General features: G+C 44.6%; 2 protein-coding genes across 2 annotated transcripts in view; one reads left to right on the forward strand and one right to left on the reverse strand.

Annotated features, from left to right (window-relative positions):
• Positions 1 to 15,210, forward strand: part of MB (myoglobin) — a 48,706-nt gene extending 33,496 nt beyond the window's left edge. Inside the window, exon 8 of the transcript XR_012043792.1 lies at positions 14,992 to 15,210. The gene's annotated coding sequence lies outside the window, so the exon portion shown is untranslated. The remainder of the gene's footprint in view (positions 1 to 14,991) is intronic.
• RASD2 (RASD family member 2) lies at positions 13,139 to 22,001 on the reverse strand. The gene is made up of 3 exons (XM_072870151.1): positions 21,295 to 22,001; positions 16,995 to 17,274; positions 13,139 to 15,449 (listed from the first exon to the last, which is right to left on the reverse strand). The coding sequence occupies exons 2-3, from the start codon at positions 17,263 to 17,265 to the stop codon at positions 14,920 to 14,922; spliced, it is 801 nt and encodes a 266-aa protein (XP_072726252.1). The 5' UTR covers positions 17,266 to 17,274; positions 21,295 to 22,001; the 3' UTR covers positions 13,139 to 14,919.
• Positions 22,002 to 22,242: the final 241 nt, after the last annotated feature.

Raw genomic sequence — 22,242 nt, forward strand, 5'->3', positions numbered from 1 at the left:
AGATACTGCCCCTAGTAATTTGGTCCCCAAGACTGCAGGAGCATCTACCCCAACCCTTAAGAGCTCTCTCCCAGCCCTCCATCTCCTTTTACATCCTCTCTTCTTAACTCTTCCCTTCCCACAGCAAAATTGACCTGTCCAGGCTCCTCATCCCACAGATGTCAAAGCTCATGAGATTCTAATGATATGGCTCTTTTAAAAGCCCCATCCAACAAGATCGCAAGCCTTCCCTATCCCCTTCATCCGCTATGATCTCACTGCCATCAGTGGAAGTGGTGGGTGCTCAGCACCAGGCATACCCACTGTTGTTTGACTTCCAGGTATCTCTTGGGATGGGTATTTGGACTTCGCTGTACCCTTTTTCAAGCATTCCTAAGCCTCACAGTGTCTCTCTCAGCAGTATTACATAGCCTAGTTTTGCAGAAGGTGGAACTGATTACCATACAGTTGAATCTCTGTCCCATTGCAGACAGGACTTTCCCTCCTCTTGCTCCAAAAGTCCTGACTCCAAGTGCACTGAATAACCCCTAAGCAACACAGATATTTCTGTCACACCCCAGTCTGAGGCATAAATTCCTGTTCCTCTTCTTCAACCAGATTTAATTTGGGACCCTCCCACCCCCCTCCCAACTCCATAACATCCAAATTAATCGTTTCACAGGATGGTGACACAGCTCCAATTCCCAGGCACGCTCAAGCTTTGGAGAGATTCCAGTTCAGATCTTTGCAGCTCAGCACCATTTCTAGCTACTGCATGTCACCTCTCCTCAGACCAACCTTTAGCAAAATCCTTCTGTATCGAGCTTCCAAGATGTTGGCTGTCAACATGCAGACATGAAAACCAGCCTCCCACCTCCCTCCGCCTTCCTTCCCTACCTCTGTATCATACTGCAGAGTCTCTTGGGCTCCTGCCATGTAGAGCTAATCCCATAAAGACAATCTAGCTATCTCTGGCAGATGGATATTGATCACCTGCCTTCACAGGGACCCCCCGCAGGTAGCATAATTTCCCAGTATTTTCCCCCACCCCTTGACCCTGACCCTGAATTGCTAAGACAACACACAGTGCTCCTAAAATCAACCTACCTTCTCTCTTCCCCTCTAGTAAAATAGACCATTTCTTCTTTACAAGAAAGAAGAGTACCCATGAGTCCTTCAAGGGAAAGATGTTTTCCTCTCCTCCCCCTTCCACCTACATGGCATGAATCTTAGGCTGTATTTCACAGGTTTGATTTGAAGTTTCTTACTACTGGCAGAACCTGCCTCCGCGCCCTCTCTGCTCATTCAGTGAGTGACACTAATCAGTGGTGTGGGAGGTAGGGACAATATCAAGCACTGAGGTGATTAAGAAGCCTCACTCAGAATGTACATGTACCCCAATAAGTACGTGAGGGTGAAATAGAGCAGATCTATCAATCTCTTTGTATCATTGTCCATCGCTGGCTGCAGTTCTTCATTGAAATTAATGGTTCACTGAGTGGAGAGGAATAAACCAGGCAAGTTTCCCCCCCAAAAGCCCTATTTGGTAAGGATTTTAGGGTTTGGTTTTTTTCCCCTGTTAAATGAGCAAATGCCTCCATATTAATCACAATATGTAATCGACATGAAAAATCAGGCCCTGCTGGGCAGGGAAAGATACTTTGAATTATTTCAGCAGGAGAGCTGGCACTAATTTACTGCTGTTGTGCTCCCAGTACTTCTGATGCGAAAGATGAATGGAGCTGAAGGTTTGTAACCTGACTTGCAACTACATTTAGGCTTTTTGCATAACATCAGCAGGGCAATGTAAATTGGCATGAGACCCTTGAAGCATGGTTAGAGTCAGCCACCTAGTCCTGTATGACCTGCCCTCATTCCTAATTTTCTTTTCTTTTTGAGCAGTCTTCCTTCTCTCCTCCCCACCACATTTTTTGTTGCCATTCCAGAGACCTAGATGTAGAAAGGTACTGCTGTTTCTCTGCAGTACCTTCCAAAAGGGTGAGTTTCATGCCTGTTCTAGTTTATTTCCATGAGTTTGCCAGTGGGCCATTTTGCAAGCAGAGGCAGAGCTGAAGGAAGCAGCCATAGCTCTGTTTATCGAAGAGATGTGAAGGATGATGTTGTTTCACACTATGAGCAGGTTACATCAGAGATATTTCCAAACCCTGTAACCTTGTCTACCCTGCTCCTTGAATGATACTGTAGGCTACAGTTGTACTAGCAAATTAAATGTAGGATCTTTATCTGGCACTGAAACCAACTGGAATGGAAAGGTCTGCATTCACTCCATTAAACCTCATTACCCTCCAGAAGTGGGTGGCTGCCTGCAGACTCCTTGTGAAGAATTGTTCCTTGCCTGAGCTAAATCACAGACTGCTTGAGGCAATTGTCTGGGAGAACCCCCCCTTGGTCTGGGCCAAAACTGTGACAGGGAATGTACAAACAATTTAACAGAATGGGTGATTCAGTTCTGGAGTCCGGGAACATGCCTTGACACCATTTAATTTATTAATATAGTCATGGCCAAGATGCCTCTTGCCTTTGAGCATTTGGTTTTGTAAACCCTCTAATACCACTGCCACCTCAAAGCCCTTTCTTCTGCGTCGCGGTGAGAGGTGACAGTGGACCAGAGAAGAAGGGAAGATGGAGGCAGCATAAACCCTGATGGAGGGGAGCAAAAAACAGCAGCAGGCAGGAATCTCCCATACAGTTATCTCCCTCTCTGCAGGGCAGAGGCTCGTGTGGCTCCGCCTCTTAGCAGGAGAACACCAGAACTGTAATTGCCCAAGTGGGAAACTCTCCCAGCTTTCTTGGTGGCTTCTGTTCCTTAGTCTCCCCCTGCCTGAATGTGCATTTGCTGTTTCTGTGAGGAGGCAGGAGCTGGGAAGCTGCGCTCCCCAGGCTGGGGGAAGAGGTCAAGACTTCCAGCCAAGGGTGAGACCTGTACTTCCAACAGGTAAGTTGCCACTTTAACCACTGTTCAGCTTCTCAAGTTTTCTGGTCACATATAACAGAGCAAGTCTTTGGGGTATTAGTATCCAGTGTCTTTGGTTAATACTCAAGATCAACACCTCCAGCTTTTTGGGCTTGCATCAGATTACATGCTAGTATGGGCTCACCCTGGCAACATGTTCTCACAGCTAATTGGGAGGCACAGGTGTTCATGATACCTCACATGGGCTGGTGCTTTCATGTCAACCGAGCAAGTCATAGCCCATTGGTGCCCAACTACTACTGCTGGCCTGATGTCAAACCCCAGACCCCAGGAATAGCACTACTGGTCAGTTAGTTAAAGGGGACGTCTGACATACTCATCTCCTTAAACATTTTTTTGTTCATCTGAGTCTGCTTCCCGAAGTCTCCTGTTTTCCTCAGAATTACTTCTGCTTGAGTTGAAACTAAAGACTTTCTTTTCTTTTCCTGACTCCTCCTGAGAACAAAAGTGAAGCCTGCAGATGGCCAGAGCCTGAGCACAGGAGTGCAGCACTGGAATGCCTCTCCTGGGTCAGGGTGTCCATTTCCTGACTGCAACAGCCTATCATGTCACACAGGCTCCTTCATAATGTGTCAAACTTATCTTTAAAAATAGTCAGGCTTCTTGTCTCTGGCCTCTGGAGCAGTGGCAGAAAATGAAACTTTTAAAACTATCCCAAAGAAACATTTCCTGTCCACAGGACAGACTTCACCCAATGATGGCTCTGTCTGCTTCATTTTTCCCAGTTCTTGCACACTTTTTTGTGTGTTCTCTTCTCTGCCCTTTCCAGGTTCCAGAAAGTAAATTGTCTTTAGCTGTTTTGGGAGAACCTGAAGATTGACTCTTGCCACCCCTTGGCCTGACCTTTTTCAATATACTCAGCTGCTCCCTCTCTGCCCCTCCTGGTACACAGGCAGGCAGTACATCCACCACAGAGCAGTTTCTGGCTAAATGCCCATATTCAGCTGGAGTCATGTCAAGGCATGGGCCACTTTTACATTTCCTGTCACAGTGGACAACTGTTGGACCAGTTATCATGCGTCAGGCCTTTGTGAGGTTGCGGACTTGCTGGCATGGTGTCAAAGACCGGTGTGTCCCTAAAGTTACCCTGTTAGCTTGTTAGTGTGGTGCCAACATACTCTGTTCCCTCTGAGGCTACTGACACCAAGCTCTGGATTCAGCTGTGCTTTTCTGTAAGCACCCCAGGATCAAGCTGTTTGAACGCAGCACAGTTTATGCAGTGAGCCTTGCATAACTGGCCTTGTGGTAGCACTGCAGCGTTTCCACAGCACTCTCTTTTTGACTTCTCATTTCTGAAGTTAAAGTAATTTTGGTTGGCTGTACACTTATTTCTGGGATGGTCTGTGGCTATGCCCCACAAGGACTTGTTGGAGCACGCCATGCATCTGTTGGAGCATACCACAAGTCCCTTTTATGGTATTCACCCAGGTTTCCTTTCTCTGCAGACCAAAACAGTGTGGGTGACTAACACATGCCTGATATGGCACACAGATAGGATAAGCACTGCGGCATGGAAATTCAGAAAGACTCCTGTAATCTAGGCTTACTCTTTACAGTACGGTTTCTAATGCTTTGCCAATACTTACTTCAATACTTACTTGGGGGAGGAAGGACAAACCAGGGGAAGACTCTCAGTTCTGGCAGTCATTTGTCACTCTCTGTATTGTTGTCATGACATGAAATGACATCTGATGGCTTTGTGAGATGGGACACAATGTGTTGCAAAGAAGAGTCACTGTGCCATGTGTACAAAAAGCCCTTGTCTCCTCAGCCATCCCTCTAGAAGTGCCAGAAGGGAATAGGCTCTGGAAACTGCATCTGTGGAGACCCTAGTAGCAGCCTTGAGCATACATGCAATGTCATCAGCTAAATGCCATCAAGCAGGCACCAATGTGGCACTGCAGTATGCACCAACATGCAGGTGGTGAGGACAATCAGAGCACAAGGGCTGACATGCAAAATGGGGAATACCTGGCAGTACAGACACAGCTCAACAGAGCCATTTGTTTTCCTTTTGGTTCTGGCTAAGCACAAAAAAGAGGAAGCTTTCACCTGAAGTTTAGGTAGAAATAGCAGGTGCTATCTTTCCCTGTTTGGACTTTTTGTGAAAAGCTGGAGGGGAACAGAAGAGGATAGGACCATTCTAGAGAAGAATAGCAGCTGACACAAGACTTAGAGCTAATTTAGAGATAATTTTCCCACTCACTTGCTAATACTATTCTTCTTACGGCCTTGAAGTCTTGGAGCACCCCACATGCCTCTAGTCAAAACCAAACTGGCTCCTTTATCTGTTCTTGCTTCAGATTCTCCTTTAGCCAGTGTGGGAAAAGATAGAGGTAGGGAACACAGACCCAGCCAAATCCAGGTGGGGGCACAGATGACAGATTATGTTTGGGCCTCCAGTGTCTCTTTTGCTTTAATTCCTGGTTGACAAAAAGATACCATGGGGAAAAAGAGCAAAAACAACATTTCACTCTGGAATACATTCCTTTTCTCAGTTCTTTTAGGAAACAGCAAGCTTCTTTTTTTTCCTAATGTATATGAGTAGGAAAGCAGAAGGACCTCTCAGACAGTTCTTGTTTTACTAAGAAAACCTCCACTACTCAATGCAAAATCACTTATCGTTTCAGTTTTCTCTTTCAGTGGAAATTTGGTTCAGAACAATGTTTCCTCTTGATAAATCTCAGTCCTTAAATGCTCCCTCTTCAGGCAACCAGTTTTGATAAAGTTGAGAAAGTGCTTAAGTGAGCCTAAGCTCATCTCATTTTCAAAAGTCAATTCAGACTCTGAAGTCTCATGGAAAATCAGCAAAACTCAAGGCTCCTTAATTAATGAGATGCTTTCAGACATTTTCCTCTTTGGCAGAATTCTTGTCTGACAAGAGAAAATGCACTGGGGCAGATGTGTCAAGTCCCAAGAAGAAGGCATAGAAAACATCTCTAAAACTCTCCCTTCCACCAAGGGCATTCACTTCTTATGCATCTGCTCACTGTCTAGCACAGTAAAGTGTCCTGCTGCTGCTGGGGTGCTCTCCATCAGCTGGGCTCTGTATCATCTGGGAGGGTTTTACCATCCATCATCCAAGGAAGACCTTTCTCCAACGATCATGCTGTGGAGGGAGGAAACAAAGTTTTAGGGTACTGTGAACTGTTTTGCCAAAGCATGTGCCAGAGGTATTCCTCTCTGGGAGATCAAGGGCAAATAACAGCTCTTGCTTGGGCTACAGCAGTACAAGGAGGCCACTGAGGAGGATCTCAATCCTCTCCATGCTTTTTCACTGCTTTCAACTTTAAATTCCATGAGTGGCTAAAAACATCTCCTGTTCCATCAGTTTGTATTTCAGTGGTGGGCAGACACCCTGCTCCTAGCAGTATATGACCCATTTCTTTCCTCTGAGAGCTATGGGATGTCCTGGCATGGCTCACAGGAAGGAGAGGAAGGAACAGACATCCCGTGAGGCATCACCTGATCACTAAAGGACAGGGCAGTCAGCAGGCCTTTGCCATGACTTGGCAATGCCAGCACAGCTGCCTCACTTCCTTGCCCTGCCCAGATTCAGGTTTCACGACAGCCATATGTAAGGTATCTCCGCTGCCTGTCACAGGACACAGTTCGGAGTTAGATCTGAACTACCGTGAGCCACGGCTGGTTTGGGGCTTGCACAGCCACAGGACCACCAACACAGCACAAAGATGCTCTGTCTACGTAAGAGATCTCTCCTTGGCAAGACTGCTAGGAACCACTGCAAGGAACCAGTGCAAGAATAATAAGGAATTTACCCATCCCATGAGCATTTTGGAAACAGTGCATAACCCTTACATCTGCTTTTTCTGTTTCAGCAAATCCCGCTGAAGGAAGAGCACTACTAAATTATACTAGGTCTTGGTGCTGCTACTACCACAATGTAGTGGTTAGAAGGTCTCTACAGAAATAATTAGCTCTCAGATGTTAATCAGGAAAGTGGTGGATTAATATTGCATACAGCAGCTTCTTCTCACTTTACATTACAGATAGGGCACTGGTAGGAAACAGGTAGATAGCCATCATAGGATGGGACAGATGCTGTGAGGCACGGGTTGATTATGGCAGATGTAGTTAATGACTAAGATTCTGCCCTGGCCTTTGTGTACATTGGGACTTTCTATTTGTTGTGCATTTGTATATTGTTGGGTATAATTGGGTCCTGGTCTGTGGGCAGGGCTCCATAATACAAATAAATACCACCATGACTAATGACAGACCTTGTGTAACTGCCCCAAACTCAACAAAAGTTGCAAGCAGTCTGAGTCAGTGCCATTGTGTAAGGGGATAATTTCTGCTTTGGCAGTGTGGTGGCCAGCTGGAATTGTTCTCTCTGATAATTGCCAATCTGGATTTCTCCCAGATGGCAGCATCTCATAAAGAGTATCTGAGAAGAGCTCCGGTCTGCTCTCTAATAAGGCTCCACAAGAGAGCTGTTCATCCCTGTCACCCCTTATCCATTGCCTCAGGCAAGTGTCCTGTCAATTTGCAGAACAAGTTGTTGTTCTGTGTTTATTTTTCCTTTTTATTTTATTTCTTTTTAGAAACTTGTATTTATTACCTTGGCAATGAGCCACCCAGCAAGGAACAAACTGTTTTGTGACAGAAAAGATGAGACATTCTTTCCTGGGCCAGCCAAAAGCAATGCCACTGATCTTCCCTATGCCGCCCTCTAACCCCCCAGGTTGTGGTTAACAAGGCTGTGTTTCCCTGAGGCACTCATTTTTCCAGCAGAGAGAGGGTGAAAGCAGAGGTTATGCTGTGCGTCCATCCAAGGGTCCCTGAGCGAAAACCTTTCTGCAGCGCACTACCATTTAGCACACAGGTATGTAGTGATTGAAGAGCATGGGGTAGCCAGTGTGTAATTTTAATCCTGAGACTCCTGGGACTTGCCAACTCAGTGGATGCTGAGGAGAACAAGACTGTAGGTAGTGCAGAAATCAGGGGTTATGCAAAACGTTAATTGCTCTCCTGTGTAGCTGGCACTGCAGCAGCTCAGCTTCTGATTGAGGTGATATTTGTTTCTGGTCTGCCTCTTCACTTTTTAACGTGTTTATCCATCATTGCGGTACCCAAGTGCCTCGCAATCTAGAAGGTGTTTATCCTCTCTCAGCTCCCCCGTGAGTGCTATTGGCCTTCTATCAGGGATAGGAAACCAAGATGCTGATTTATGTAGAGTCTGGAAACTGGTGGGGCTGTTCCTATGGGCTGTTAGATCTCTGACCTGAAGAGTAAGACAGAAACCTGTCGTACCTAACACCCAGTTATTTTAGCAGCTTTAACTTATTTCAGCTCTGAAGCTCCTGGGAGCTTTGCAAAGACATCGAGGAACTAGGCAGGATCTGTCACAGCACTGGTGTTAGTGGGGTCTGAAATGCAAGATCCGGCTCCATTGCTGGGAGTGTGTCTTTTGCATTTCTCTGTTGCTTTGATTTCCAGTCTAACACAGAAAGATGACAAGTCCCAGTTTAACAGAATTGTGCAGTTTTCCAGATAAGGTCTCAGTGTGTGAAGGAATTGTTTCTTGGAGCCAGAAATTTCTTCTCCCCCCCCCCGCCCCATTTCATCACCACAACTGTAGAGGTTATTTTCCTTTTTTTCTTTTTTTTTTTTTTTTAAACTTCAAAATATGGACTCAAGACATACTGCTAAAACCAAGCTAAAATATTCAGTGCTCTTGTGTGAGTTGGTGTTCTATACTAACTGCTGAAAGCCAAATGCTTCTGAGAGGACACTCTTGAATAAATACAGTCCATATGAAATCCCTCCTTCAAGAGCCTGGAGGGAAGCAATGGGTTGGAGAGAGGGAGTTTGCTTCCCTCTAGGTCAGAGTGATGTGAGGACACATGTTCAAGTTGAAATTTTTTTTCATTTATATTCTTTTACTTTGCTACAAGATGCCCTGAAACACAGTGACCTCATCCCTCCTTGTCTTCCTGTTTAATCTGAACTAATCTTAGTTATCCATCCCAGCCAAAGCACAGGGCACATTTGCATAAATCATTCATCAAATACTTCTGAACAATAAACAAATGCGCAAGAAACTGTTCATGGACAATTCACCAAAGGAGCTGTTTGCTGCAAACAGTCCAGGGATCTTTGTGGAAATGGTCTAAAAAGCAGGGTCTGACATAAGAAGTCCTGTCTCTATTGTTAGTGGTCTGGCTGGAGGGGACCAGTGAACTACCAACCCTCCACTTGGGGGGCTGGGAGCATGCAGTGAGGACAGGCAGTCTGAGGAAATTTCTTTGAAGCAGACTTGGGATCAGGCTCCATCACAGAAACAAATGTGGGGGATCAAAACCTATTGTCTCAGCCAGTCTAGCCCTCTGCAAACACCAAGTTAGCCCTGTTGGCTATGTAAATTTCAGTGTTTTCCCCAGTGTTTTCCTCATGGGACTTTCATAGCATCTCTTAGAAAATTTTCCAATAGATTCCACTGCCCTGAAGTCTGGCCTGCTCTTTTGCCTATGATTTCCTGCTTAATACTCTTGTTCTCACTGAGATGTCCCACTGTCCAACTCTAAATAAAGTGCTGTCTCAGTTGTCACCTTCACCTTTCAAACACATCTAGGTGTTTTCAGCCAGCCTCTCTCACACTTTGTTTACCTACATGGCACAGAATTATCCCTTTCAGACTTTTCTTAAGGCTTACTCACGTCAGTCCCTCTAGGCTCATAAAATGTTTTTTCTTGCTAGTCCTTGGCCTCCTTCCAAACTGTCAATAACTTTCTAGGAATGTGATGCCTGCGACTCAGGGCGATTCTGTACACTATGGATGGCCAATGATGGCAGGGGCAAGGAAAAGTCTTTGGCTGATGTCATGAGAGCAAAAGGAAGTGTTTATCTGGGAAGTCTCAGGCTCTGACCATACCAGTTGGCGGTCTGTAAAGACACAAGGAAGAGAGAAGCTGGACAAGGCTCATAGCTAGCTCTAACCAAACCTGAGTACAGAAGTTGGGTTTATAGCAGTTTGTGATGTGTATTCCCCATGTCAGGTACTGTGCCAGGAGCAATGCCCCAGTTTACAATCACATCATGGAAATTACTTTCTTATCTATGGTAGCATATCCATTCCACAGCTTTACCAGACATACTGAGTGGTCTACGAGGTGGGTCTGGCTGGTGGTCTGTGTTTCTCCACATAACAGAAACTGAAGGGAGGAGAACTTCCCATGAGGACTCAGAGGTGAAAGATCTAGGGCAGAGCCACTGCTACTAATCTCCCCCCTGCAAATTCTCTGCTCTTTCTGAGTGCAGAGAAAAGGCTGTTGCTATAGAAACCAGTGGGGAAAATGTACATTATATCACATTTTATATATTTTTCCAAGGAGACCCTTTAATCTGAGCCTGCCACCATGTATTTTTACAGAAACAATAATGCTAATAAAACCCCTAAAGGTAATAGTGATTTCAAATCAAATCAAATAATCATCACTTACTTCAAAAACACCTCTGCCTGTAACCTTCTACCCTATCCAAGACACTGGGACAGGGCTAGCAAGGCAGCCCACAATATAGTACATGACAGGAGGGTAAATCAAAGGCAGCAAAAGGTGTGATTGGGGGGGTGGGGTGGGGGTCCTACACAGCAGTAAGTGGCAGTTAACATTTGAGGAAGGACAAAAAAGCTAAATAAAATGTCTTCAGATTTGACTTGTGTGTAGAGAAGGGTGAAAGGTACATTTTGTAGCATACACTCTAGCCTACCTTTTCTCTTCTTTACCCACCCAACCTCCTATTGCCATCCTACCTTTGTGAGCCCCCTTCTGAAGCTCTTTTCCCTTCTTCTGACCTTTTAAAAATTATCCCACCATTTCTACTTGCCTTTGTGATAATAAGAAGCCCTTCAGCCTCCCAGACAATCAGACCTATTGCACCCTGGGGTCTCAAGGAGACAATGCTCTTTGTGAGGCTGCACCATGAAAGCCTCTCTCTAGCATCAGGCTGGCCTGGTGGCAGCAGTCCTCCTGGGGATCCTTCAGAACAGAAGCCTAATTTAGTCCTCTGGATGTCAAAATGGGCTTTCACTCTGCCCTTCCCACCCTCTATTTATTTTTCACTTAATTCACCATGACCATTATTTCCTTCCTGATTTGTACTGACCCTGTGGCTTAATTAGATTTTTGTCATTATTTATAGTAGCTCCTATAATGTGTTGACTTGTAATTTCTTCAGGACAAGGACTTTCTTGCTGTGTAGAGCAATGTACAAAATAAATCTCAGCCCTGTCTTGTTCCAGGCTGTGATTGATCCTAAGTCAGGTATATGTCCCTGCTCTTTGTCCTGGAAGTAGAGTACACAAAAAAACATCAGTGAGGCTTTGTAGCATTAATGCCAGGTTTTATATACTGCAATGTAGGACAAGGTAGCTATTGGAATAAAACAACTTAATTATGCTAGGTAAGACCATGTAAGGGTACACCTGCTCACAGCATCTTTGCTGGGCTGATCCCTTTCTCCAGACTTGCCCTTACTCCAGTGCATTTTCATAACTTCTTGGGTTATGGTAAGTTCTGTGCAGGTCCCCTGAGTCCCAAGCAGGGGAAAAAAGTTCTTTCTCTTTCCTCCAAGGCCTGCCTGTAGGTCTGCTCTTTGCTGCTTTCAGAGTCTTGTTGTTTCTGCACATACATAACAGAGTTTCCCATAAAGCCCTTCCCTGCTCTTACAACCAGACACGTTCAGTGTTTAGCAGGGAAGAAACAATTCCCCTTTCCTCTTCCTGCCTTACCTAATGCCCCCTATGCACACAGGTAGCCTTGCTCTCTCTCTTCCAGTCCCAGCCCTTTTCACAGAACATAATGGCTGCTAACTGTGAATAAACAACTGAGACACATACTGTCTGTTTTAGGGGCTGTAAGCACTTCTAGAGCCCAAATAATATATGAAAATAAATAGAATGACTGTAATGATATAATAAAAGCAAAAAAATAAATGTCCTCAGGAGCATGATAATCTAACTTTAGAAGCAATTACCATCAGTAACAAAATGCAGAGAGAAGACTAGGATTACTTTAATAAGATTACCTGCTTATTGCCATTAGTTTCTGTGGGTGACTGTAATGCTGCTTCACCTTCACTCCCAGCCAGTTTCTCAGATGCTTCTCACCCTGAGCATTGACAGGCCAAGCTGGACTGTGAAGCTGGGGCTCACCGGCCTTCTCGTGGGATCCAGCATATCTCTGTGAGCACCTGCTCCTTGGTCTTCAGCCTCCCCTACTCTTGTGCCCTTGCTGTCACTGCAGTGTTGTTTTTCCATGCCCTGTGGCTTCATATCCATGGTGGAAAAGGCAGGAAAGGGGGGACATGGAAAGGTGAGGAAAGCTGGTGTCTTTGTGGAGATGGAAGGATGGTAGGGAAAATAATTGTAAGGTCAGTGTTGTAAGACAAAGACAGAGACTTGATGATTATGGAGGCTCTCTGAAAATTCAGCTTTATCCAGCAGGCAAGGAAGAGCAGACTCAGTAATGCAGCACATGAGCTATAGTGCAAGGAGTTCTCCTCTAGCTTCCTGGAGCCCCAACGACCAGTGCGCATGCCCTTCTCACTCTATCTTCAACCCCGCCATGTTGCTGTGGCACATGAGTCCCAGAGCTTGATCACTGGTACATTCAGTAGTCATGCACTTAGGTGGAGAGTCTGTAGGGAGGTAGGCATGTACTCAGGGGGACCAAGACTCATACAGTTGAGAGGTACAGATGGTGAGATGGAGAGACTGCTGAGAGCAACAATGATGTCTCTGCAGAGACCACATTAAATCCCTGTGCACCAGGGCTGAGCACACCAGCTCTGTGCATGAAGGAGAGAGTAGTTATTTTCTGATGTTGGAAGCGTCATGGGGCAGAATAACTGTCTGCTTCTGCTTGTGAGGATATCTGTACATATAAGTCGATGTTCAGATAGATAGATAGATAGAAATATGTAGGTATAGACACAGTTCTGTTCCAAACAGGCAAATGTGTAGCTCCTGGTGTCTGGAGGACATAAAAGGCTCTTCCAGAACTCACTGGAGATCTCCTCAGGGCTCTCAACCCACAACTTACTTGCCTAGCTGCACCTGCACAACAAAAAACCAGGACCTTCTTCGTTACTCTTGGAGAAAGAAAAAAAGGACGAGGACACAGATAATAAATAAAACGGGTTTAATCATAAACCATGTACATGTTTATAGATAGGGAGGGGGGCATGGTCTGAAAGGTGCTGCCCTGGCAACAGGAATAAAAGAACAGTGTATTTTACCAGTCAATATACAGTACCAATGAAGGGTGGAGCTGATAAATGAATATGGGATTTTAAGTCCCAGAGGCTGATTTTTACGGACAACCATCATTCTTGGTTTCCTGTCAAATTATAGCAAGAACTAGCTCTCAGCTCTGCCCAGGACACAGCAAGGTGGATACAGCCAAGAACAGAATTTGAGGGTGAGGGAGGGACAAGATATCTGAAGGTCATTCTGAGGTATATATAATGTATATACTCTACTGTTGTGTACAGTCTTGGGGCCATGCTTTGCCCACAGTTATGTGTGCACACATCTCATTCCAGTCAGCGAGAGTGGCAAGCTCACATCTGAGAGAATATATTTGGCTTTGAGGGCGTACAGGAGCACATTGAACAACAAAGCCATAATCAGAACAGGGAGAGAGCTGATGACAAGGAAGCGTGGACTGGGCTGAGAAAGGGAAGAAGTGAATGGATGGCCCCTGATTTATCTGGCCAGCCAGTTCAGCCCTGTTTGGACAGCCAGCACAAAGCTTCTGTTCTGAAGGATTTCTGCAGTGCAAAAGTTTCCATCAGGGCAACCTTTATCAGACAACAAGGAAAACCATGAACAAAATGGCTAGAGGCATGTTAACAGAAGAAACATGATGGAGCTGGCCCTACAACTGTTCAGTTCTTAATTTTGAAGGAAAACCCAACTCTGCCTCTGAAGTGGTCTAAGCCATCACATTAATCTGGTCAGTCTTGGCTGATACAGGCAGAGGAAGGAACCATTGCTTTGGTGGCCAGCAAGGCAAAGGGTGGCATTTGTACTACGGTAGTCAGAGTTGGTGTGGCTGCTTTGAGAAACAATATCACACCAGGCTTGCAAAGCAGTCGAATGTATTGGCTTTTTGTAGAACAATTTCACTTTCAGTCAATGTACATATTATATAGTTTTACAGATGAAAACCACCTTTCACTGCTAGAAAGTAGACACTGTTTTGATATCAAACGCACTTGCCATCTGATTTTGCTAAGAACCCATCCCCAGAAAATAAAAAAACAAATCCCAAATAAAATCTATACTACAAAACAACACTCATGTTGATGTCAAATCATAACTGTCCCAGCAAACATAAAATCAACATCTTCTTAATGCAGGTCCCCTCAGAAGCAAGTTAGAGTCATGAGTCCATATATAGAGTCCACTCCCAATCTGGGAAACCTCAGTAAGACTGTTGCCCTTTGAAATGCAAGTCCCGTTCTTTAAAGGAGTGCTCCACACATGCATGCACACATACACACAGACACAGAGATACACACACGCATACACATAACCTCCTCTCTCTTAGCCAGAGCTGCATGCTGGGTAACTGTTAATGCCTTCTGTGCATTTTTGACCTACTTTCTTTGTAAGGATGAGGTTGAAATTTCTTTACTTCTCAAGTCTGTATTCTTTAAACAAAAGGGGGGAATGAAGAGGAACTACATTACAAAGACAGAGAAATGCACTTGTATCTCAGGCATATGATTTTTCCCAGTCATTTACAAGGATGATGTTATTTACATTCGTGACTCAGCATAATCTGCAGGAAGAGTTATCCTTTCTCCATGTTGGGTTTTCTCGATGAACCCCATGAGCCCATTCTGTGCTTCCACAGACTGTTTTTCTTTAAGGCACTGCATGTGGATGATGACTTCAGACAGAACTGCAAGCCCCTTCACTGGATCGTGCATTTCTCCCTCTCCCTTGACTGACCTTCCCTGAGAACTTTTGATTTGATATACTTCAGGTCACTGTTGACACTTGGCCGGCGAGCAAAGGGAGAGATCATGCCGTAGGCGTCCATGTCCTTGACTCGGCGCATCCGGAAGGATTTCTGTTGGAAGGTGTCACCATACTGGATGGAGATTTTCCTGTGGAGGGCAGGGCTCATCTCATGAGGTAGCTTGGCCATGCTGAAGAGGACATAGAACATCTCATCCACATTGGTGTTCTTCTTGGCTGAAACTTCGAAGTAAGCGCAGTTTTCATCACTGGAGACAAGGTTCTCGCCTTCATCTGAGCGTACCTTGCGGAAGATTTCACTGTGGTCATTTTTGTTGCCACAGATCACCATGGGGAGGTCAGCTGATTCCTTGGTCTTGTTCTTCAGGCAGGATTTGACCTCAAGGATCTGTTTCTGGAGCCTCTTGACCTCATCAAAGGATTCTCTGTTGTCCAAGCTGAATACCAGGATGAAAACATCCCCTGCAATTGAAAAAGGATGCTGTAAAGGTTGGTTACTGATACAGGTTGGTTGCAACCTGTGTCAGAGGAGCTAATTTTCAAAAAGCAATAGGTTTATTTGCCATCTCTTCCCCATATTTTTTGTTTGGTCCTTTTGAATCTGTTCCTTAAGCTGTACTTTAGTTCCAATTCTTCTAATTCAACTCCCTATTCCTTTCTGTAGTGCTAGGGAAAAGAGTTTTGGCTATGACGTTACTTCAGCCATATCCGATTGTGTGTTCCTAGGTTGCACTGGACTTGCAAATTATTGCCCATTTGTATTCTCTTTTGTACACATGTTTCTATCTCAGCTCTGCTGCATTGCTTATCTTTTTTCCTCCTTTTGTTTGTATCTCTGTGTAAAACAGAGCCTGTTCTGACACCAGGAAGAATGGAGAGCTAGTAGCCACTCAGCCTTGGCCTTTTGATTATACCATACAAGAAGCAGCATCTGAACTGAAGATTTACAGCTAGTCAGTCCCGAACACCTAAGTCAGGAATGAGAGGTTTCCCAATATGCAGTGCTCTGCTATCATTTCATTTGCTCATGAGAGACAGACCATGGAAAAAAAGAAATACATAAATGACACAGATCCCCTGGCATTTCCTTTTGACATTTCCTGACTTACAATTCCTTTTGCAAATATAAAATAACGCAAATCATTGCCTGTTGAATGACATTCATGTGGAATGTGCTAAGAGTGCTTTCAGGGACAAAAGCTCACATTTGCATCCCAGAAACTGGCCCTAGGACCTCACTGAATGTGGATGCTAGCCTGGTCAGATGTGAACGTCATGTTTCACTGGCTAGATGGAAGGGTAGATAGTAAATCCAGAAAGTAGGTTGATTGTGAGCTGTGACTGAATATATCTCCACTGTCACTTTCACAGTTAGAGAATACATCTTAGCTCACAACAGGAACTGCTTGACAATGAGAATGTACAAAGTGAGCCCACCATTTTCTCTTTTTCCTCTTTAATTCATTTGATTAACTGTAGACTAAGGAGAAAGGGTAAAAGTAGAGCTGTCTTTTTACTGGTATATAAAATCAAGGGAATCAGGCTGCAAATTTTAGCAAAAAAAATCTTTGAGATTTTCTGGGTTTGAATTCCCTTCCTGTGCTTTTTACATTTGTTTTTCACTGCTTGTGTCTTATAATGATATGCTTATTTTGTCCCTTGCTGCTCTTTATTCCCATGAGATTTTATTTAGCTATTCATTTGTGACTGTAATAAAAATTATGGAGCAGGAGGGGAAGGTAGGAGGGAAACAAACCAGGGGGAAATCTCAGTTTCAGACCTTCACCCAGTGGACTTCTCTGTGGCTAATGCACTCCCTATAGTGCCTGGAGCATCCCAGACAGGAAATCTCTCTCTAGAGAAGTGCATCTTGCAACAAAATCAAGCAGTCCCTTTAGCTACCTCCCAAGAAACAATCATCTCCAGGCTACAGTTTTCAAGCTAATGTTTATCATTATGATCTTTCACCCACCGTTCCCCATCTGCATACTTCCCCCCACTTCTCACCTGTCAGGATGGAAAGCCTCCTCATAGCAGGGAAAGGGTGATTCCCAGAGGTGTCCAGGATGTCCAGCTGATACATGTCTCCCCGGATGTTGTAGACCTTGCGATGAAAATCCTCAATGGTGGGAGTGTACTGGTCCTCAAACCGGCCATTGAGAAAGCGTGAGACAATGGAGCTTTTCCCCACCCTGGAGGCTCCCAGCACTACCATGCGGTAAGAGTTCTTGGCTGGCACATTCAGGGTGCAGTTTCCACCGGACATGGTCTTCATCATCGCTTGGTCCTGAAAGAGAAAATGGCAGAGTTGGAGGAAAGCCTAGAAACTAGATGGAGGATGGAGTCGGGCAGCTCCTTACCACAAGCTTGTCAAGGCATGCTCTGGAGCACAGTCCTCGTTAGTAGATCAATGGTTCATACAGAAATTTTTTCACTGGACATGCTTAATTTTTTCAGTCTCATTTCCAGGGATTGTTTTTTTTTGTTGTTGGGTTTTTTCTTTTCTTTTAAAGTTATATAAAAATGAAGGCATTTACACTGAAAATAGCATGGTTTTGAACTGTAATTTACTATTTTGTTTAAACATTAAGGGCTAATTTTACCAGCTGTGCTTCAACTTAGACACCAGGTTCCTTCCCACCATCTGCGTCACTTAGACAATACCAGATTTTTCAGTATAGATTGGTTCTCATTTAGATACATAAACACAGAGATCAGATTTCCCAATATACTGCATCTACTGCAGATGCCATTAGGACCTAGACAACTTCATTTGGTTGCCTAAATAGGAGCTGCGCACAATACTCACTTTGAGATCAAACAGAAGTCAGACAGAAACAAGAATCATGCTTGACATCAGTGGAAGCTAGACATCTCAGTAACTTTAAATAGCTGGTCCCATACAACCTTCATTGCTGATGCAGGGAGTTTGAGCCACAAAATAGCATTGGCCAATGATAAATTCTAAGATCTGTGCCTTCAGTGACCTTTTAGAAACCAGATTTTAATCTTACTGTTTGGACTGGTAGTGTGGGAACTCCCTATCAACAAACTGTCAGCATTGCAGCAGGATGGGTGGCAATGGATGGAGCTGCAGAAATGTAGATTTCATAGGAGTTTCAGTCTTTATACATACACAGCTGTTGTGGGTGTCACAGTCTTTGCGGGTGTTAAGTACAAGCAGGAGAAAAGATGAAGGACAGCCATCTTAAATAGCTATTAGACAAGATTTCTAATCCCTGACAACTAAATGAGTCTCGAGACCTTGGAGATCGCATTTTGACATAGCACTCAGATGCAGAAAACTTTGATAGGAAAAAAAAGAAGAGTGTTGCTCAGACATTTTTCATGTACTAGTTCAAATGAATTGTGTGCTGAAAGGAAAATTGTAACCCCTGTGTGGGGAAAGCTGACCGTCAGAGCAAATAAGGCACATTTTTGACAGAGTTTATTTTGGTTACTAGGATCTTATTAAAGAATAATCAAGTTCCCACTGTGCCATTTATTTAACTTAGGTGTTGTTTATTTAATATTACAATGCGAGTACTTTATGTACACTGAAAGATCATTTCTGGGTCCAGATCTGGATTCCTATCTTTCCCTTGAGTGAATTTTATCTCCCAAGCTTTTATGTAGCTGACACTTATCTCAGCCAAAAGCTTAAAATCTTTTACTTTGTTTAACATGCGCTAAGCACCAAAGCAGCAGTGAAGATACGGTCACTGCTAAATAAAGAAGTCTCTGGAATTCTGATCCAGCATCATTACAAGGGCTGTGCTATAGCCCAAGGCAACAGCAAAACACTACTATTTATTATTATTGCTATAATTTGCTGCACACCAACAGCACATTCAGCCCTACCTAAAGCACAGAAGAAAATGCAATGCTTTCCTCAGAGTAGCTTACACTCTGAATTATATTCAGCGGGCAGGACAGCATAATATTAGAGCCAGACAGTTATGTCAGAACGTAACTTTGGATGGACACACACATGCAGAGTTATGGTACTGTTGGGATTGCTGTGGTGGGAATGACAGCAAGGAGCACACCTGGTATTTGAACTGGACTCTGTGTTTTATTGAGAACAGGACCTATCTCCAACAGTGCAGAAACACTGTATTCAATCTCTGAAACAACACTGCCATGTACACTATCTCTGCCCTTTCCTACATAGCCAGCGCAATACTGTCTTGCATCCATGGGCAGACAAATGGTGACAGAGCTGCTTTGGGATGCTTCCTTTCACCCTCTCAGGCTTTATTTAGCTGGCAGAGAAAAGCAGGGAGATAGATTTTGTGAGAAAAATTACAAACTTCTCTGCAGCCCAGGATCAGTATTTAAAAATGAGTCAGTTCTTCAGGCTGGGATGGGCCAGTGTAGCTGCATGAGGGTAAGTGGACTGTGTTGGTTCACACCTGCTGAAGATCAGTTTCGTACAACTTGGTGCGGCAGCACCTGTGAGTGAACAGTTACGCTTTTTAAGAAAATGCCTTATATATCCTGTAAAGAACATGCACGCTGGGGGACCTGATCCTGGCCAGCAACTTTACAAGCCCAAATCCTACGGACTATACTGCTGAGTGGCAGGTAACCACCAAGCTGCTGGTGATTAGAGAAACTCCCATCACACAGCAAAGGAGGTGGACTCTCTCACTGCAGCTGCTTGGAGGGTTACTTTTGCACCTTTAGTGCAAGAGGCACTTCTGTCCTCCACTTTGAAATTAATTCCACTGCTTTGGACCTCAGTTAATGCCACTGTACACTGAACAGCTTGGAGAAGGAATTGCCACCACAGCTACCTGCAGACAGGGAAGAGTAAGGCACAAGGAAGCTGAGTGACCACCCAATGTCCAACAAATGAGAAATGTGAACAGACTCTGGGACTCCTACCTTTCAAACTCTTTCTCCTTCCCACCTTTCCTCACCCTTGCATCTCTGGTCATTAAATCCCAATGCCTCCCACCCGCTTCAAAGCCAAAATACTATGTGCAGACACGTGCTCGTTTCAGGACACTTTGCCCCAAGGATATAGGTGCACTGAAGGGGAAGAAGGGGTGTGAGGACATGCAGATTTTAATGTATTAAATAGTCACTTTGTGCTGTCCTTGTTCCACCTGTCAAGGCATTCAGTCAAGAGGACTTTTGTTCTTTCCTGACTGCATTTCATTTCACATGGAGTCAAAAGATGCTTTTCAGCACTTTGATTCATGGAGTTGCTACTCATCTCATCACCTCTGCTGCAAATCTGACTCAGAGCGTGCTATTGAACTGGGAGCTTATATTTGTGTTTTGTGCTCTCTCTTCTTATCCCCCCACTCCAGGTTTTCTTCAGTTCAATACAATCTGCTTTCTTTCCTCCTCAGAAAAGGAATGAAACTTCAGCCTTCACACCCAGGGGTCGTGGGGAGCACAGGGACTCATACATTGAAAAAGATTAAAGGCAGAAGAAAGGAAACAGAAAGAGACCACATGTTCATGTACTAAATAAAGCAAAATCAATCAGAAGAGAATGAGGAGACAAACAACCTCCAGCTGGCTTTAATCTACATCTTTTCCTTCCAGTTTATTAAATGCTTAAGCATAGATTAATTCCCAGTGGTACCTTCTGTTTTATGCACTGGCTTGATGCTAGAAACTTTATGTTAGTATTTTGTATTAGTACAGCACAGGGATTTCGAAATGTCATAGAAATGTAGGCAATGAGTGTTATCTCCACTTAATAAAGGGAAAGGCTCATACGCCCAGAGAGAGCTGAAACAGCTGTCCAAAATCAACATTAAACCCCATTTCTTTTGACTCCCTGTGTTGTCTTCTACCTGCTAACCACCGCTGCGTGTTTCATAGGCAGACATTGGAGTGAATAACAATGCAGCTGCTTTTGCATGCTCTGAGGTGTGCTTGTCTGAATTCCAGTGAGATGCTGACAAATTTGATCCTGAGCATCTGGAGAGAGATATCTAAGGAAGACATTCTTCATTCAGTCTGCCTAGAGCTTTTACACCTTAGGTTTCCATCCTCCTATCAGGGGGTATGCTCCCTACCACTCCCTATCCACGAATAGACTTCTGCACTACCTCTCTTGCACTCCATAGTCTTCAGCTACTGTTTGTGTCTCTGTTTGCCATTCCCATGTAATTCACTGCATCCAGCCAAAAACAACATAGGCAGACGCAAACTGTACCATGCATAACAGACCTGCCACTTGTTAATCACTGCTAGTAGCCCCATAATTTTCACACACACCACAACCACTCCTGTGGGATGTTTGTTTCCTACTTTCATCCCAAACTCCATGCTGCTTTCTTACCTCTCTTTCCTTGGAGGAGCAGTCCTGGGTCTTGGTGCAGTCTGATGAAACTGATAATTTTAATCAGAGGTGGCTGCTGCTGTAAAAGGCTGTTGTTCTGTGGATCCCACGTTGCTTGCTCTGGGCTCAGTGCTTCACCAGTATTTCCCAGGAACTTAGCAGGATTGGGAAGGACCGCAGGGCTCCAGAGGGCGTTCCCCCATGGATGGTAAGTACTGGATCAGGCGACCGACATGGGCTAAAGAAGGGTCTCGGAACCAGTGGTAGCTTTTCCCTTTGGTGAGATGAGCTCTTCTCCTCACAGCCTCAGTTCGAGAGAAGGAGAGGCAGAGTCTCTCCCACTCCCACTGGCTTTTCTTGCAAGTTGCGCTTCGTAGGCTCTGCTGGGGGGAAAGGGTTTCTGGAGCAACACCTAGTCGTGCAGGGTCATGGGTGCATGGCTGGCCCACCCTGCCTCTATGCCGCCGCAGACCCTATGGGGAAAAATCAATGGGGGCATGGAAGTTGTCTACGGTGAACCTACGCTTCCCCAGTTCCTGCCTGGCACAACACCCCCCCCCAGCCTCTTTTCTTCTGGTCTGAGATTTGCTTTAAAATATTCTCTTTCTAGGACAGAAGGGGCTTTTCTTTACATTTGCCAATTAAGTCTTTCTTCTTCCCTCCCTGCCTTTCTCCCTCTCGCTCTCACAACTACTGGCAAATTGCAGATTTTCCTTCTGTAGGACTCACAGATAATTGGCTCAACTCCTCCCTTGAAGTCAGTGTCAGACACAGGGGAAGGAGGGGTACTGAGGGGGTGGGATTTTGTGCCTATTGAAAAAATCTTTTCTTTTCTCCTCTAAACAGAAAGTTCATATGCATTGCAGACTGCACGTTCCCCATCTTTCCACCAGAGACCTGTATGTATGCATGTGTGGGGAATGAGTTAACGTATGTGTACAGAAGACA

This window comes from Ciconia boyciana, chromosome 1 (assembly GCF_034638445.1).
Source record: "Ciconia boyciana chromosome 1, ASM3463844v1, whole genome shotgun sequence".
Taxonomy (NCBI): Eukaryota; Metazoa; Chordata; class Aves; order Ciconiiformes; family Ciconiidae; genus Ciconia; species Ciconia boyciana.

Excerpts from the sequence above, each read along its gene's own strand:
- RASD2 (XM_072870151.1), bottom strand. The coding sequence starts at position 17,265 with ATGATGAAGACCATGTCCGGTGGAAACTGCACCCTGAATGTGCCAGCC. Across the intron at positions 15,450-16,994 it reads GAGGCTTTCCATCCTGACAG|GGGATGTTTTCATCCTGGTA; the intron begins GTGAGAAGTGGG and ends TTTCAATTGCAG.